Source organism: Chiloscyllium plagiosum, chromosome 16, assembly GCF_004010195.1.
Source record: "Chiloscyllium plagiosum isolate BGI_BamShark_2017 chromosome 16, ASM401019v2, whole genome shotgun sequence".
NCBI lineage: Eukaryota > Metazoa > Chordata > Chondrichthyes > Orectolobiformes > Hemiscylliidae > Chiloscyllium > Chiloscyllium plagiosum.
In genome coordinates this window covers 28,899,083-28,918,632 of record NC_057725.1, presented here as the reverse complement: position 1 = coordinate 28,918,632, position 19,550 = coordinate 28,899,083, and the positions used below count along the sequence as shown (strand labels likewise).

Below are 19,550 nucleotides of genomic sequence, written 5' to 3'. Positions count from 1 at the left end.
GAGATGTTTACAAAGGCTTAAATAAAAATATTCCCCAAGACAATCAGTGCATGGCTAGCCACAACCTCAATTTACCCACTGCTTCCTTAACTGGCAAAAGAAAAAAATGCAAGTTTTTGCATTTCAAAAGCACCTGTCACAATCTTCAAACCCAAAGTGCAGTCACTGTTGTACTGTGGAAATACAGAAGCCAATTGTGTGCAGCAAGGATGCACAAACAGCAATGAGATTATCAGATGGTTTGTACTCAAGGAGTTTGAGGGTTGGATGTTAGCCAGGACAGGACACCAGGGATTACTTGCCAGTGCATTTGACAAAACGTCATGGAATCTCTCACATGCTTCTGAGTGGACAAACAGGGTCTTACTTTAACCTTTATTCCCGATAGACAGCATCTACAACAGTGCAGCGCTGCATCAATGGAGTGTAGCGTAACTTCAAATCAAAACGGCTCCTATTACTATTCTATTAAGTTACAGTACAAAATTAAATTGATGTGCAGTATTAATTGTATATTAATTCTGTTGAACAGCAGGCAGGTAATGGACATTAATTTTAACCCCCTCCTGTTGGCCCCAACAACCTGGGTATGGATCAAAAAGCCACATTCGGTTACAACGTTGGGTATCTCTTTTGTATTTCAATTCATTCCCACGATGTCAGCATCACGAGCATAGCCAACTTTTATTCACCGTCCCCAATTGCCTTGAGGAGATGGTAGTGAGTGGTCATCATGAACCGGCACAGTACCTGTGTGAAGGTATACCTCCACTGCTACTCAAGGAGGTGCTTCCAGGATTTTAACTCACTGACAATAAACGAATAGTTGACATTGTTTTAAGGCAAAATAGTATACGACTTGAAGGGGTTCCTGGAGATTCCCATGCACCTGTTGCTGTTGTCTCTGAATGGTCAAGGTCAGAGGTTTAATTGGCTTGGCTAATTGCCCACAAGTGTTTCCTTTAATTATACATAACTGGTTGTGTGAAGGGTTAAACTCATCTACTCCATACACGCACGCGCACACAAAGAGCTGCAGTGAACAAATATCCAGCAAGCAGTGTAGAATGCAGTATTTAGTAAATACGACAGTGTAAAGTTAGTTGCTTTGCATTTCCTTCAGGAAGTTGTGAGCAAGGGTCTCTCATATCCCTCAAATATTGCAGAATGAGTCATGGTGTGGAATAGTGAATGTGAGCTCTCCTCTACTGCATGCCAAACAAAGCAGTAAAGTTCCTACCGAAAATACAACCCAGGGAAGCAGAGCAACACAATTCTCAAATCATTTCCTTCCTGCACTTCACAATTACAAATTGCATTTCACATCCTCAGGCCATCTCAAAGCTCTTTACAACCAAAGTCCAACTGCAATTAACTTTTCTATAGAGGTAAATGTGGCAGTCAACAAGGTCACAATAGATTCTGTATACGGCAACTGAACAAATCAGTGGATCGGCCTCCAATTACACTGGACAAAGCAAGAAATATCAAGAATTTGCACCTTTTTTCAATAGTATCATCTGGGAAGGCAATGGGCCCCTCATTTTCATGCCTCAATGACAATGCAGCACCAAGCCTGTATCCCCAGATACAAAAAAAAAATCATGTAACGTATCTTACTGACTACAACCCAGTAGTTCTGACATCCTTCATTATGAAGTGCTTCGAGATGTTAGCAATGGTACACATCAACTCCAGCCTCCCAAATTGCCTTAATCCACCACAATTCATCTACCGTTGCAATAGGTTCATGGCAGATGCCATTTCCCTGGCCCAACACTCATTCCTGGAACATCTGAATAATAAGGACACCTCAGAGTATGGACTTTAGCTCTGTCTTCAAGTCCATACTGAGAGACCTAGGATTCTGCTCCTCCTCTGCAACTGTATCCTCATCTTTCTGATCCGCAGACCGCAATCAGTGAGAAGAGGCAACAATATGTCCTCAGCAATAATCTTCAACACTGGTGCTTTGCAACACTTCATACTCAGTTCCTGACTATACTCCTTATACACATGACTTTGGGGTCAAATTCAACCCTAACTCAATTTACAAATGTGCTGCTGACACCTCCACAGTGGGTCAGATCTCAAACAACAAAACAGTAAAGAAAAAGATGGAGAGCTCAGTGGTATGGTATAAAGTCAACAATCTCTCCCTCAATGTCAGCAAAATGAAGGAGCTAGTCATTGACTTCAGGAAGCAGAGTGGAGGACATGACCCTGTCTGTATCAATGATGCGGAGGTGGAGATAGATTAGATTTTTAGATTACTTAGTGTGGAAACAGGCCCTTCGGCCCAACAAGTCCACACCGCCCCGCCGAAACCCACCCATACCCCTACATTTATCCCTTACCTAATGCTATAGGCAATTTAGCATGGCAATTCACCTGACCTGCACATCTTTGGACTGTGGGAGGAAACCGGAGCACCCGGAGGAAACCCATGCAGACACGGGGAGAACGTGCAAACTCCACACAGTCAGTCAGTCGCCTGAGGCAGGAAATGAACCCGGGTCTCTGGCACTTTGAGGCAGCAGTGCTAACCACTGTGCCACCGTGCCGCCCACGGTGGTTGAGAGCTTCAAGTTCCAAGGAGTAGACATCACCAACAATATGTCCTGGTCCATCCATGTTGACGCTATGGCCAAGAAAGCACACCAACACCTCTACTTCCTCAGAAGCCTAAGGAAATTTGGCAGGTCCACAATGACACATTTTTAATAGAAGCATCTTAGAAATCATCCTCTTCAGATGCATCACAGCTTGGTATGCAACTGCTCTGCTCAAGACCATGAGAAATTATAGTTGTGAATGCAACCAGTCCATGAAAACCAGCTTTCCTTTCATTGATTATGTTTGCAGCAAGTATAGACTGAGTCAAAGACCTCTCTCCCACCCCGGTTATACTCACTTCTACCCCCTTCCATTAGGCAGAAGATACAAAAGTTTGAACAGATTCAAGAACAGCTTCTTCTCTGCTGTTGTTATCAGACTTCTCATTAGAGTTGATATTACTCTGCACCTTCTCTGCAGCTGTAACCTACATTCTGCATTCTTTTCTTATTATCTGGATGTAAGTCAGGTATGATTTGTCTGGAAAGCACACAAAACAATACGTTTCACTTTCTCTCAAAGGTGTGGCAACAATAATAAATCGAATCAAACCAAACCAAACAGTGCCAGGCAACACTATGGCTGTCGTGCTGAAGACTCATGTTTCAGAACTAGCCATGTCAGGATTAAGCTGAACCAATACAATGTGGAAAATTGCCAAAGTATATCCTGTTTACAACGTTATTGCTACGTCAGTTAACTCTCAATATTTCACAAAGTGATAGGAAGTGTCACTGACAGTGTTATCAAGCAGTACTTGCGCTGCAATAACTTGCTCACTGACTCTCAGTTTGGGTTGTGTTAGAGCTAATCACCTGCTGGGCTTGAGCCAAACAAGGTGAAGGAGAAGGGTGAGTGCCCTTAATATCAAGAAATCTGACAAAATTGATGTCAATAGAGGTGGAGTGGGACACACTTTATCATAACACCCAGGACAAAAGATGGTTGCAGTTGTTGGAGAACAAGTACCAAGGCTTGTAACATGACCTTTGGAGAGAATACACAGCCTAACTTTCTTCAACTGCTTCATTAATGACTTTCCCTCAACCATGGTATTTGTCAATAACTGTACAGCACTCAGCAATTCTTGAGGTACTGAAGCAGTCAAGACATTAACAACATTCAAGACTTGGGTTGATAAGTGACAGATAGTTCAGTTCATTATAGAAGGTATGCTTCACTACTGGAGGTACTTTCATTACAGATGTCAAAGAGGATGAAATTAAAAGTTCACATGCCACTATTTTAAATAAGAGGAGGGTTGTTCACCCTGACTAATCAACATCACAAAAAGGCAGACAGACAATTGGACCATTATTACATTGTTGTTTGTGCAAATTTACTGAGTGTAGATTGGACCATTATTACATTGTTGTTTGTGCAAATTTACTGAGTGTAGATTTCTTTCTGCATTTCCTACATTGCATCACTGGGTACAGTGCAAAAATACTCAACTGGCTGTGAAATGCTTGAAGACATTCCATGGTAATGAAACGTGCTCAAAACGCAACCTTTATTTAAAATACCATTGCTGAATCTGCCTCCATCAACATGTGGGTAATCATCATTGGCCCAAAACTTCATCTACTGCAATTCTTAGAGCAAGTTCCACAATGGAAATTATGCAGCAAATAACTCATCTCCCAATTCCCAAAACCTGTCCACCAATGACAATGTACAAGTCAATGTGAGAGATACTTTCTACTTGCCTTGTAGAGTGCAGCTCCAACAACACTCGAGAACCAAGTACCATTCAAGACAAAGGAAACTTCTGGATTAGTGCATCACCTTGAAAATTGATTTCCTTCATCACCAGAATATACCATCTAGAGGATGCACTATATCAAATCATCAAGGCTTCTTCCACAGTAGCTTTAAATCTATGACCTTTACAACAAGGAGGGACGAAGGAAGATAAATTCCCTTTCAAGTTACACGTGAAAAAATGTATTGTGGAGCCAACCAGGGACCAGATTATTTTGGACCATAAGAGGTAAAGAGACAGGATTCATTAATGATCTCACTGTTTGGGATCATCTACTGAGGTGTGATCATAATTAAATAATTTAATTTTACAGTTTAAGGGGGAGAATTTTGAGTTAGCTTCATTAAATGCAATTGTGAAGGATCTGAACAGAGTAGCCTACACAAATTTTACAAGATAGTAGAGAAGCTGAGGCAGATTTTTAATGAGCTATAATTCTGGTGAAAGAAAGATTCTGCAAGAAAGTGGCACCCTTGGTGGTTAAATTAGCAAGTTAACAATAGTACCAAATTGAAAGGAAAAAATTGCAGACGAAATTTCAATGACTAGCGGTTTCAAAATTTTTTTTCAAATTGATAACTAAAGATTGGAGGGTGAAAGTAGAACAGGAGAGCAAACAAACATTAAACACAAAAACTGAATAAGAAGCTCTTCTCCGATTATATAAAGCAGCCGAGAACAGTTAAAAGTAAAAGGTTAGTCTTTTAAGGACGAGACTTGGGAATTAATAATAGGAAGCAAAGAAATGGCAGGGATGTTAAATAAGTAGGTTGTATCTGTCTTCACAGTAGAGGAGGCTGAAGCACATGAAAGATAGCAGTGGATGTTGGGGCAAAAGGGGAAAAATGTAAAGACAATGAAACTGGAAGAATGGGACTCCTCACAGGATGATGATGAAATAGAACAAAGAAAATTTACAGGAGAAAGTGAGGTCTGCAGATGCTGGAGATCAGAGCTGAAAATGTGTTGCTGGAAAAGCGCAGCAGGTCAGGCAGCATCCAGGGAACAGGAGAATCAACGTTTCGGGCATAAGCCCTTTCTTCAGGATTCCGGGGCTTATGCCCGAAACATCGATTCTCCTGTTCCTTGGATGCTGCCTGACCTGCTGCGTTTTTCCAGCAACACATTTTCAGCAAAGAAAATTTACAGCCCAGGAATAGGCCCTTCGGCCCTCCAAACCGGAGCCGAATGGAAGATAAGGGGATTTTTGATAACAGTGAGTAAAAGCCGTCTTCTGGTCAATGAGATTATAAATTCAACAATATAAAGAAAGAGGTCAGACAATTTTAAAACAAGAAATACAAGACAGGTTTTTAGTAATATGGAACTCCTGTCCAAAAATATTGATGGATACAGAATTCATGGGAGCTTCAAATGGAAAAATAGACACACATTTGAAAATGACAAAAAAAAAACAGGGAAAAATCAGAAGAAAGGTTGGAAGAGGAATGAGACCAAGTGGATACGTCTTTCAGAGAATCCACATAACACAATAGTCTGAACAATATCTTTTGTGTTGCAATGTTCTGTGGTTCTAGACAAAAAGCATAATAGTTTATAGCACCAGCACTGCACCAATGACATTGGATTATTCTCAGGTTCTCGGTTATGGAGGCACGCCAGCTTGGACATTCTCTGCAGCTGCAGAGGTCCATTCTATTATTGGTTTGTATAAACAACTAGTAAGATTCATTTTGCAGTATTGCTCTTACCATCTAGAATGATTAGATCCCAGATGGCCAACACTGAATCCCAGCAAGGCAAGGATGTAAAGAGAGTCAGGAACCAAGTGGTGATGAACAGTAACGGTGCCACTTCCAAATTCTCCTGCCAAAGTTTAAGCAATGTGTCAGTAAATACTGTTCTGACAAATGTGATGAGGAGGGGTGGTTAGGCATTAGCACTCTCAGACAATACATTTTATGATCACAGAATTCCAAACTACTTACTATTAGTTACAATTCAAACACATGTAAAGCAGACAGCAAAGAAATCAACCTTTCAGCCCTAATGATTGGTGCTGGAGTTAAAACACAGCTACAGAGGAAGCTCGATTATCCAGCATTCGATTATCTGAATATCGGATTATCCGGCAAGATCGCAAGGTCCCAATGTTTTGCTAAACTATGTTATCCAGCATTCGATTATGCGGAATTCAATTAACCAAACTAAATTCTCCCTGCCCGTGTCCTTCGGATAATCGAGGTTCCTCTGTATACTGTTGGCCACAACTACTCCTTGACAGTAAATTCCACATGTTTAGCTCTTTAAAGTGGTTGATCCTGAGGTCCCTCATTTACTGTCTAAGGTATTTCCTCAAGACAAGACTAACATCCAATGATGTTATTTCCTTGAAATAAAAGACTAACATTCAATGTGCTTCAAATTGATTTTTGCATGTGCTTATGGATTCCTACACAAAAATATCTTCTTTTCTCCACCTTTTTAAAATAAAAATGACATTTCATTTATAAATATTTCCTTGTGACGTGGTTGAAACTGACACGTCAGTATGAATCTACTATCTGATGATGCCCTGAAGATGTTGATGTGGAGGAAGATACTTGGATTGAAGAGTAGTTTGTTCCAGTAGAAGCGATAGCATGTGTTATTGACCAGACAGGAGCAAGGAATGTAACAGCTGGGAAAGGCACAGATCCGGCAAAATCAAGTAGATCAGAGCAGGAGATAGGGGCCAGAGATTGGGCACTGCAGGGGACAATACTGGTATGAAGTATGAGATGACGTTGTGACCCGGAGAAGTGGCAGAGAACTAGGACAAAGGCAAATCAGGAGGGGTAACAGATTTGTGGAAACGAGCAGACAGCAAACCATAGTAGCAACATCAAGAAATTAAAATCATAGATTTATGCATTAATTGTATAAAAGAGATGGAATCGCTGAAGTTTTGGTATGCAAATAAGTCTTTTGTTAATTTCAGAGAGGTAATTGAGGAAGACAGATATTCATTTAATCTCTCCAACTGGCCAATACTCCCTACTCATGCTTCAACATCACAGCATGATCTAGAGGAGATCCCAGAGTGAATTGGATTTCTTTCATACATTTACAATCACGGTTGGTGCTTTGGGAAAAAAAAACACCTTCAACTCTGAACTAAGGGAACACAATGCTTGTATAATAAGATTGGGCTGTGCCAGAGACAGCTGGACTAGTAGCAAAGCCTGACAGAAAAAGAGTTGAGCTTCAGGTCTATTGCAAAGTGCTTACCATATGTTGCCAGAGGCAGGGCATTCGATGTTTCAGCAGCTGTTGAAAGATTTTGGCATGCCTTTGGATTCTGTAAAGCAAACAGTTATCTTTCAGTCAGCATAGGCAATGCAACGAAATTTAACAATTTGCATTTAGACAGCCTCCCTAAACAAAAAGCCAACCAAAAGGGGTCTGATACAAGTGCATTACTAAATGAAATTTGATAGTGTCATGGAAGGAAACATTAGGACAGATGGCCAAAAACTTGGATGTAGGATTTAAAGAGGATCTTATAGGAGGAGAGGGTTAGAGAGGCAGAGATTTAGTGAGGGGATTAAACAACTTTGCACGAAGACAACTAAAAGTATGGTCAAATTAGATTGTGATTCGCAAAATGCTGAAAGGAGATTAAAAGTTCCAAACATTAACATCCTGGGCCCTTTGTACAGGAGGACTGCCCCTAGAATGGCTAAAGGAGGCCCACTGGGCCCTTAAGAAAGGTCAACGAGGGAGAAGTGGTAGAGAAGCGGAGAGGTTTAGAAAGGGAATTGCAGAATTTAGGGTCGAGGCAGCATGGGATTGTGGTGTTAGAGATTACAGACATTGAAAGTAGTTGGATTTGAAAATTCATATACCTGTGCTGCTTGACTCTAGGTCACCATGCACAGAAGCTATAGGTAAACAGGACGGTGCACAAGTTAAGCCACAGGCAAGAGTTCTATGACTTCAGGTTTATAGTGGCTATGGTAATTTATTTGTTGAAGTTTATCAGAGCTTGCTCTGCACAATGTTACTCTCATGTTTCCTACATTACAAGGGTGACGATCAATTACTTTGCTCTCTGAAGTATTTTAGGATTTGATGAGGCCATGAAAAGTGCTAAATAATCTTTGTGAATAAATCGGTGATTGTAGTTTTAAAAACCTGATTCCTTAACAAATCATGTTTCAGCAACACAGTGAGGACAAGAAATAGAAGCCAGATTCTCAATGATAGACGTGATAGACACAAAGATGCAGTAACAGAATCAGTGTGCCACAGAGACATGCTCAGATGCAATACTGAGACACATACACAAAGCACATACGTATCTAAAGAATGTTCATAAAATCCAGCCAGGTACTTGGGCTTTTCCAGGAGGACAACCAAAGCCCAGAAAGCATCCTCTTCTTGCATGTTCATTAGGAGCATTGCTGCTATGTAGGACATTCCTGGCAAAACAAGTCAAAAACAAATTGGGTCCAGAATTCACTATTAAAAAGCTACATGCATTAAACTTTAAAAAATTAATTGATAATTTTCAGAGGAGTCATTTTAACTGACCCTCAGGTAGGAGATGGGCAAGTTTAAGCTTGATTCTCCACTGATTTATTTGTTCAGTAACTTGGACAGGAGGTAAAGTGAAAAAGCCCAACCACCACCACTGTTCCTGTAGAAAAATGCATCACAGAAGGACCCCATTGTACTTTTCCAGGGTTTTTGAAAAAGCTATTAACCCCCCCCCCCTCCTTTCCTCAGCTCCTTCCCAAAAACTTATGCATTTTCAAATATTTATCCATTTCCCTCAAAAAGGGATTTTTGAGTCCAATTCTCTTCTTTGTCCCATCAACCTGCTGCACAAAAAAAAAATGCTCTTAGCATCTTCTTTGTTCTTTTAATGATAGCCTTAGTGTAGTTAAGATAATTGGCAACATAACCAGAGGGGAGATGAAGAGACATTATCTTAGACAGTGTATTATTATGCTTTAGAACACAGCCTTAAGAGCAGTGGAAACAGATTGAAGAATACACGGAATTGGATAAGCACCGCACTTGACAGGAAATAATTTGCAAGGCTGTGTGTGGGGTAAGAGCACAGGGAGTGGGACCAATTAGATTGCTTTTCAAAGAGCTACCACAGGCAAGAAGGGGTGAATGGCCCCCTTCTGCACTCTATCAATTGATTGCATTATTTCATTGGCAAACTCACCAACCACATTTTCCCCAACTTGCCCTCATCAAAAACTTTAACACCGCATAACACCTCTTAGATCATTCACTTGGCTGTTTCGACAGCAGGAGAGCCTCAGTTTCGTCACTCAGCACTAAAACCCTCTCAACCCATTCAGAGAAATCTTTCCTTTCCTTTCTCAATGACTTCCATGTCCTCCTCAAATGAATGCACTCAAAAAAGGTGGCTAAAATGCTCAAACTGCATGCTACTCAATGAACTGAGTAGGTTTATCATCACAGTAGGAAAGTACAGCAGGGAAGGTGAGTTAAGTAGTAGCTGGAATAGCAGAATGGGTTTGAGGGGCAATATGACATCTCAATATAGCATTAGAATACAGAACCAGATGACTGCTGGCTGACTTATAGTGAGTCACTACAAGTTAGCAAAAACTTGCCCATTTTTCATAGAAGATATTTGTCATCAGGTGGGTAATAAATGGAACAACAGAGTCGGCGATGTACAGCATGGAAACAGACCCTCCAGTCCAACCCATTCATGCTGACCAGATATCCCAATCTGATCTAGTACCACCTGCCAGCACCTGGCCCATATCCCTCCAAACCCTTCCTATTCATATACCCATCCAAAGGCCTCTTAAATGTTACAATTGTACAAGCCTCCACCACTTCCTCTGGCAGCTCATTCCATACATGTACCACCTTCTGCATGAAAAAGTTGCCCCTTAGGTCTCTTTTATATCTTTCCCCTCTCATCCTAAACCTATGCCCCCGACTCCAGGGAAAAGATTGATCCTATCCATATATGCGACATCGCAAAACACTTAACAGCAAATTAATTACATTTTATATTGGAGCTTGAAGGAGAGAAATGTTAGCTCACAGACTGGGAGAATTCACCTGATATTTGGGACCAATGGACCTTTTCGATCTATTTGAACAAGTAGTTAGGATCAAAGTTTACTGTTCCAGCAGAAAACACTTACTTTGACTATTAACAGAATGTTACCCATTGAGCCATGTTGATAAAGATCTGCTCTTTAGGAGAGAACACTAAACACAGTTCTCTTATTCCAAACAAAAGTCCATACACACAGTTCTCTTATTCTAAAGTGCACACCCATTTTTATAGGCTATATGATTCTGAACACTCAATTATCGGCGCCAAAATGGATGATCAGTTGGAGTTCTGAATGCTGAAAGATTCTGATGCTGCATTTCTTTTCCCCAAAGACAGCATTGAAATTCCATTTATATCACTATAATCACCTGCTCCCTCCAACAGCAGCACACCTTGGCAGACTGAGAGCTTGCAAGACACACTGCCGCAACTCACAGGCCTCCTCCAATTAACCATCCACATTGCAACCTGTTACCACTGAGATGAACAGCAGACTCATGCAAACACATCCACCTGCAATTTCTGGTTCACGTCACATAACATCCTGATTTGGAAATACAATCACTGGTCCTTTTCTATCACTGGGACAAAAATTCTGGAACTCCCTCTTTAACAATACTGTAGGTGCATCTACATCATCAACCAAATATTAGCTGTTACACATTTCCCATGGCTGCTGGGAGACACTTATAGACTGATTGTAAAATCTTAGTCTTTGTGGAACAATTAAAAACCAGAATGTCAGACTACTTCAATGCAGTTAACTCTTGCAACCCTATATTTAAAGGTTGTCTACATTGTTGGAAAGGAAACAATGTAATTGCTGATGATTTGTCTAGAGTTCATCTTAGGTCTAGTACTAGGTACTCAAAGCTAACTATTAGTTACATTCTCATTCATTGTTTGCATGTATGAGTAAACATGCCTCAAGTTTATAAAAAACCATTACATTTTAAAAACGGCATCCCAATCTTCTTCAGGTATTATGAAGGTATTTCCATTATTACTTTTTTTAGGTCTACTGCTTAAAGATGGAAGGACAACAGAAGTATATATGTATTTTTCTTTATAAAATAAGTTTGGTATTAGGATACTTCAGATTTTGTTTTAAGACAGTTGCGTGGAAATCAAATGTTACAACCTAACTGCTTAGACCTGTTCAAATGAAAGTCACTTGCTGAGTTATGGTTGTCAAGAGTCGTGGCTATTTGATATTTTTCAGATGATATATGCAGTCTGCTGAGAGGTGTCATCCAACTCATTCTTTTCCAGTTTTGAAAAGTCTTCTGAGAATCTAGAGCAAGCTTCTGAGAAACTTATGGCAAGGAAGTCTTCCAGATCTCATGAATGAACTGTTTGTGGGGAAAACAATCCAAGAAACAACCGTGTGTCCCACATCAGTCGGTGTATGCCAAAACATACTAATCACTATCTAAAATAGGTCATAACTTATTTATTCATAAAATAACATTTGGTCAAAGTTCTTTTTGTACAGGGAATGTTCCTTCCATTTTTCTTTAAGTGATCTGTATGCACATCTATTATAAATACGTACACTTCTAAATAACTTGTCATAAGCTAGTTCATGGATTTCTATTTAGAACTGGGTAGATTGATCTATATAATTGGCTATATGGATAACTGTGTAAAACAAACACATGGTGTTACAAGTAGAATAGTGGACTTCAGAGAGTGAACTCGTCTTGCCTTGGACAGAACAGACACTTGCTTTATTCGCTTACAAGCTTTTATTTACAAATACTGCATTGCACACTCTACAGCTCCAACACAAGAAAACCTCTATCAGTGTGCTCTCATATAAATGAGAATTAGGTTAGCACCAAATTAATACCCACCACTCATTTTTACCAATCAACAGATATACAATTAGCACTCACTTGGAGTGCAGCATGGTCACACACGTTACTTTATAACCTTACAAATAGAGGGCTCAGCCCGCTGATAGAAGAATCCACAGTATTATTTTGAAGAAAAAGGAGGAGCTCTTTCAGTATTTGATTAATATTTACTTTTCAGCTAATGTCAAAAAAAAACGACATTTCTTTCATTCTTTGTTGTTTGTGGGACAGTATGAATTCACTGTTATGCTTCCTACATTATAACGTGCAACTCTAAAATTTTGCTTAGTTGGCTGTAAATAACTGTGGCATTTACTGAGGTCATGAAAGGCACTGCAGAAATTCCATTCTTTCACTTCATAAATATTCTAAGTGTTGCCAATTTATTTACTGTTCAAAATTCTGTGTGCCACACTATAAAACTCAGTACGTTGTGGTAGCCTAAACTTGCCAATCTTGATGTTTGTGACTGCTCATAAGTCGATTGCTGCCACATCCAATGCTCATATCATGCCATAAAGTACAAAGACATTGCTTTAATTAGAATGCAATCTTTTATATTCCACCTACTTTAGTAAACGCAGACTGAACTAAAATTTCAATTGTCACATTATGATTTGCACAAAAACCAAATTTTTGAAAAGGTGAAAATATAAATTTGCAAACTCTCAGGTTGCTGTAGCAGCACGAGAGAATTACAGCTCAATTTCAGAAGCCTATTATACACCTGCAAACAGAACTCAAAGAGCTAACTCAAGCTGCAATTAAAACATTAATGTAAATATCCTATCATGCCAGTGCTCACTGACCTAAATTGACTTCCAGTTAGTCAATGCATCCAAATTAGATTATTCCACTTTAAGCTCAAATCATTCCATTGTCTTGTCCCTCTGAAATCTTCCTTAACGTTACATGACTTTAACCCATAGATATCCCCACTCTTATTCTGGCCTCTTACACATCCCAATTTTCAGCTGTCCAGGACACAAGCTCTGCACTTTTCTTCCTAAACCTCTATAGCCTCTTATCCTTTAAGACATTGCTCAAAGCATAGTATCTTGACCAAGTTTTGGTTACATGCCTTACATTGTCAAATTTAGTTCTACAATGCAGCTCATTATAGGCACAATGCAAATATAGTTGTTGCAATATTTTTTCTGTATTACTTCCAACTTAGGCACATCTAGGTTGGCAATAGATTGCAGAGTGAACTGGAAAACATGCTACTAGTTCCCACAAATCCCCTCTGCTAGATTTCAGCTCATTATTGCTCTTCCATTCCAATACTCTAACATGCCGGTCTGACCAAGACACGTTACTTGACATTTCCACCTGTTGCACTCCTTGCAACATTACGTTAAGGGAGGATGGATTAATTCAAAATCAATCAGGGTTTTACTTTAATTATATAGAATCCAGGGGTAGTGCAAGTGCTCTTGAATAAACTATTGGCTGGTTTAAAAACAGAAAACTTTCATATTTAAAGCCTTAAAAAGATATTCAACTGCAAATATTTCTGCAAAGTAAAACCCACAATTCTCTCTCACTTTTTCTAAAATGCGAAGTGCCCAATTTAAAACCAGACCTTAAAAGAATTGTTCTGTTAGCTGGAGCACTACTGCCCTCTTTTGGCTGATAGCTATACACACACACACACACACACAGAACAGGGGTTTCAGTCAAGTTCTCATATTTCCGCTAGTGGACGGACTTCTGCAGAAACACCAAGGAGGGTTCTTCAGGGTACCATTGCAACTACTTAATAATTAATATTTCGTTTAGACTTTCAACCATGCCCTTAAGTTTTAAATCCACAAAGTGTATACTCAAGAGGTTGAAATGTTATGGCATGAAGCAGGATGCTTGGCTGAACACTGAATATTCTTCCACACTGACTTGACACACTAAGAACGATTTTAACATTTTATAATCAATTGCCTTTAATGACACAAGTTAACAAACTTGTGTGTCATTAAACAAATTTCCATAACAATTCACAGCCACAGGATGTTCCCCCAAAGCACTTGACAGCCAACAAAGTTTCTTTCTAAAAGAACGAGTATGCACTATTATAACGTGGGAAACATACCAGCCAATTCACATACGGAAAACTCTCTCTCCTCCCTCCCAGTGATGGATAACAATCTCTGGGATACTTACTCTGCATTAAAGACGTACTGAAATGATAGGAGCAATGGTACTGGCTCTTACCTTGGCAGTAGCCAATCTGGGGATTATACTTGGCATATGCAGAGAGGATCCTGAAGAGTTTTGCCTGCCCTTCTTTTGCCTCTGGATTTTTACCCATTAGGGAACAGTGAGTGGGAAATGATCTTTCTGCAAGAAACAAACATCATTATTACACTGTGTGCTTAAATAAATTGTATTTTTATATAAAATGACATTTATATTCCATGCTGCAATAAAAAAACTATGAAATACTTAGGCCCATAAAAATCATTAGCTTATGGGTTGGTTCCAATAACTGCAGATGAGATGATATAAAACTGAGTGGCTAGAACGGAACAGGAAAGACTAAACAGGTTGAGCTCTTGTCCCAAGATGGAGGGATTACCCAAGAACAACAAGTAGTAGTCCAATAGAGTAGATACAGGTGTTTCCACTCGTGGGATATCAAAATTATATATCAAGCAAGCAATATAGATTTCCTGTAACAAGTACGCATTAACAATTAAAGATGTGAACATATAAAGATAGGAGTTCATAGTGTAATCACGTTAGTTTCAATAGGATTGCTTAATATAATCATGTGTATTAACTTGGATTATGAATTATGCAACCAGGTTTGGGTAAAGATCGGGTGAGTAATATGTAATACTTTCATTGGCAAGTATTCTGTTAGAGTGGCCAATTGGAAGCTGTAAGAACAATGTAAAACCTTTCTGTTGCAAAAAAATTTGAGCTGCATGCCATTTACTCGATGCACGCATCTCCCACGCATGCATGAATAAATGTCTTGTCTGGTCTTAGAGGAAATAAAGGGTTAAACTCACCCAGTCAAACATTTAGGGGCCATAAATATAAGGTAGTCACTAAGAAAATTCTATTAGAACAATCAAAGGAATTATCCAAGACCGATCAGAGATTCAGACACACATTCAAGGGAAGCTAGATGAACATGAGAGAAAGGATTAAGAAAATACAGTACTGATAGGATGAGATGAAGTAGAGCTGAATACTACCATAGCTCAGTTGGGTTGAATAGCCAATAGTCTATGTAGTACAATTATATGTAATTGATCTAAAATTCTGCTGTCCACATCCTAACTTTTACCAAATACCAGTTATGTTCTTTGACCCAGACTAGCTCAAAGTCCAGTAATATTTGAAGTTTAAAATTCTCATCCACGTTTTCAAATTCCTCCATGTTCTTGCTCTGCTCAGTCTCTAACATTGCCTAGCCCTCCAACCCTCTGGGATCTCCACGCTCCTCCAGCTCTAACATTGGCGACTGTGCAGTCAGTTGCTGGGAAACAAAGCTTTGGAATTCTTCCTGTAAAATTACTCCTCCATCTCCCCTTCTTTTAAAAACCCTTCTGAGCATACTCCTGCTAAGCATCTTTAAGTGCTGTTTGTGTAAAAAAAACTAAAATTTTTCATTAACCAAAATACCAAATAATTACATTATGACATGATTTCAAAGTTGCAAATAATGGCTTGATGAATGATATTTAACCAAGGTGACCTTCTCATCCCTCTAAAGTAAAATCTTACACAAAGAAACATGAAACAAGAAGGGGGTGTTGGGTCAGGGCTTGAAGTCACATCGTGGTGTGAATCCCTTTTTGCTGCAGCTGTTAGTTCAAACATAATTGGCTCCGTGACTTGCTGGGAGTGTGAATTGATAACGTGTGGGTGTGGGGGTGGAGGAGAGGGGCAAAGAGCAAGTGGGTTAACTGTTGTCATTTGAACTGATTAAGGTTCAAGAAAGAGGCACAGAGCAGAAAATCAGAAGAATTTGAGTCAAATCAGCTTCAAAGAGACAAATAGAGAAAAAGGAAAAATTGAGGAAGCAAGAATAATTTGCAACTGACATTTTCAAATCTCAAACAACTTATGAGTTATAGGAATCAGATTAATGGTTTAAATTAATGGCAAGAAGAGTTAGTTAGTATTGTATTAATTATCATTCCATTAAAAGGCACTCAAATTCCAGCCCTAACTTTGCTGACACTGTCTTCACTTACACCCTTGTGTTATTCCCAAATTAACACCCTGGTCCTATACTTCCTGTATTGTTCAGTATGAATACCAGACTTTCATCTTGAATTTGTCTATCAGACAGGTACAATGCAAACAAGGTCAGCATATCTAATTGGCTTCAGATAATGGTTGGCGAGCTGTTTTATTGATCAATGTCAGTCTGTAGCATACAGGCACACCTAGTGTTGCTAAGGAAGGATCTTCAAGATTTTGGCTGTTCTGTTATCTCTCCTTGCCCTGTTAAAAAGTGTGGCTTTGGAAAAGCACAGAAGGTCAGGCAGCGTCTGAGGAGCAGGAGAATCGACGTTTTGGGGATAAGCCCTTCATTAGAAATGTGGTGGATGTGGATGGGGAGGGAGGAGTGGGGGAGCAGGGGGCTGAGATATAAATTGGAGTGAGGATGTGAGGTGGGGGTGAGACAGCTAGGAAGGTGATAGGTAGATGCAGGTAGGGGGTGGTAGTGATAAGTTGGAGCAAAAAGGTGGAACAGATAGGTAGAAAGGAAGATGGATAGGTAGGACAGTTTAAGAGGGTGGTGCCAAGTTGGAGGATTGGATCTACTAACTCACCTCCACCATATTTTTATCTCATCCTCCTTCTGCCACGTCTACTCCCCAACCCCCATTCCCAATGAAGGGCTTACGCCAGAAACGTTGATTCTTTGGATACCGCCTGACCTGTTGTGTGTTTCCACCGACACACTTTTCCACTCGGATCTCCAGCATCTGCAGTCTTCACTTTCTCCTCTCACCATAACCACTCCACACTGCCCTACGTCAATTCTATGTCCTTCTCTCTCATTATGCCCTTGTATCCATCCCAAAAACTTGATACCATCAGTCTTGTAATAACTCAGCTACAGTGTTCTCTCTGGAAGCTAGAAATCACAATACTAGGTTATAATCCGACAGGTTTATTTGGAAGTACAAACTTTCAGAGCGCTGCTCCTTCAGCAAACAGCTACTGGGTCAGGATCATAGAGCACAATTTGTATTAAAAGATCAAAGAGTCATACAACTGATGTGATGTATTGAACAAATTAGATTGCTGTTAAGTCTTCAAAATAGTCAGGGACTGGTTCATTTGTTCCACCCACTCACTGTTTGTTTTTCTTTATCACCCACATTTTGACATTCATTAGTCAACCATTGGTGGGATAATATACAGTCTAAGCAAACGTGGCGTTAGGTAGCTGTGCCTGTGTGCAAGAGTTGGTGGCATAAAGTTAAATCCTTCAGTAATTCTTCTTTCCTCTTTGCATGAAGTGTCAGTTATGGTCAATTAGCATGACACCAATCTGCAAGTACTTAAATTCTTCCAGACACCCTTCTACAAACATACTGTGCATTCAAATATATGGACTACAAAATTGTCAGGCAGAACAGGTTCAGCTTCACATTCAACATATGTGATTGTATCCACCACCACCCAAGAACAGAAGAAACAGAAGTAGGTGCAGGCCAATCAGCCCTTCCAGTCTGCTTCAACATGGCAGGAGCATTCTCCTGTCCTACCTTCATATCCCATAATTTCCACAAAGATGAAAAAAAATTGATCGATTTCAGTCTTAAAAAAAAACCTATTGACTGAGGATCCAATGCTGTTTAATGGTACAAAATTCCAAATATACGCACACCCTTCAGTGGAGAAAATGTCTAGTCTCAGACCTAAATGTTTAGCCCTTTAGAACTATCACCTGACAAGGAGCATCAAATCCATCATGATCACAAAATTTAGCCACCTTACCAACATCAAGGACAATCTGTCTTAATGTTTCAATGGTGATCTCAGGGTTGCGATTAGCTGTCAGGTTGGGAGCTGTGCTGTCTGTTTCTGCCTTCTCTTTATCTGCATTTTCTAGTGTAGAAATGGCCACCTGCACCCCATACTCATTCACGCCAAGCCTTGCCAGCTGACTGCGCAGTTCCTCCACATACTCCTGCAAGAAATACAGAGTTATTTTTAAACCATGCCATTCTTAAGTTAATTTGTCCTCAAGCATTCCTCAATAAAACACCAGATAGGCCTCATCTGGAGTATTGCATTCAGTTCAGTGCAATACATTTTAGAAAGGATAGTAAACTCTAAGGGAAAGTGGAGAGGGCACTTACTCTCTTGAGAGGGGGAGAACCACAATTAAGTCAAACAGACAGGAGATGCAAGATCAGGGAAAGTTATGGGGAGATGTACATAAATACTAAAAATGGAGGGATTGTTACACAGTAAATAAGAGAAACCCTCATTCCACTGGCTGAAGGTTAGTAACCAGAGGACAACAGCTTGATTTTTTGTCGTCAGACAAAATTCCTCATCTCAATCTGAAATGGATGACGTCTTACTCCAAGATTATGGCCTTTGATCCTAGACTATCACATAAAGGGAAATAACCTCTTTGCAGCCAACTTGTCAAGCCTAAGAACCTTCTATGTTTCAATAACCTCTCATTTTTCTAAGCTCAAATTAACATCGGTTGCACCTATTCACCCTCTCCTCAGAAGAAAATCCCTTTATACCAGGATCAATCTAGATTTTAAAAAAAATGAAAAAAAAACCCACAATCATTCAATTTGAGATGTGGTCTTGAATAGTTTTATCAATATCTCCCTAATTTATACTCCATTGCCTTTGAAATAAAGGGCCAATGGTGAATGTGCCTTTCCTATTACCGGCTGAATTTGGATGCTACCTTTGTGAGATTTATGCACAAGGACACACAAATCTCTGTGCTGCAGCTTTCTGCAGTCTTTCTCCATTTAAATAATATTCAATTCAATATTTCTTCCTGCCAACATGCATACCAGACCTTTTCCCACATTATATTCCATCTACCCAAGTCCTTCTATAAACACAGTCACCTTCACTACTTGCCTACCCACCTTCTCTAGTCTTATCTGCAAATTTGGTGGTAACATATTCATTTGTCATCTATGTTACTAATATAGAACCATTACATCCCCACAGTGTAAGAGCAGCCATTTGGCCCATCGAGTCCACACTGACTCACCAAAGAGCAGCCCATCCA

General features: G+C 39.7%; 1 protein-coding gene across 6 annotated transcripts in view; it reads right to left on the bottom strand.

The window, feature by feature from the left end:
• Nucleotides 1–19,550, bottom strand: part of si:ch211-266k8.4 (TBC1 domain family member 10A) — a 111,071-nt gene that overhangs the window by 84,555 nt on the left and 6,966 nt on the right. For 5 of the 6 annotated variants that reach the window (XR_006313924.1, XM_043705639.1, XM_043705642.1 and 2 more), the window contains exons 4-8: nt 18,275–18,467; nt 14,516–14,641; nt 8,682–8,805; nt 7,613–7,682; nt 6,094–6,208 (exon numbers count right to left, since the gene is read on the bottom strand). Coding sequence is in view for 5 of the 6 variants with exons in the window: in XM_043705639.1 (XP_043561574.1) it covers nt 6,094–6,208; nt 7,613–7,682; nt 8,682–8,805; nt 14,516–14,641; nt 18,275–18,467 (628 nt within the window). In the remaining variant the exon portion in view is untranslated. The remainder of the gene's footprint in view (nt 1–6,093; nt 6,209–7,612; nt 7,683–8,681; nt 8,806–14,515; nt 14,642–18,274; nt 18,468–19,550) is intronic. The other variant, XM_043705640.1, reaches the window with a different exon arrangement.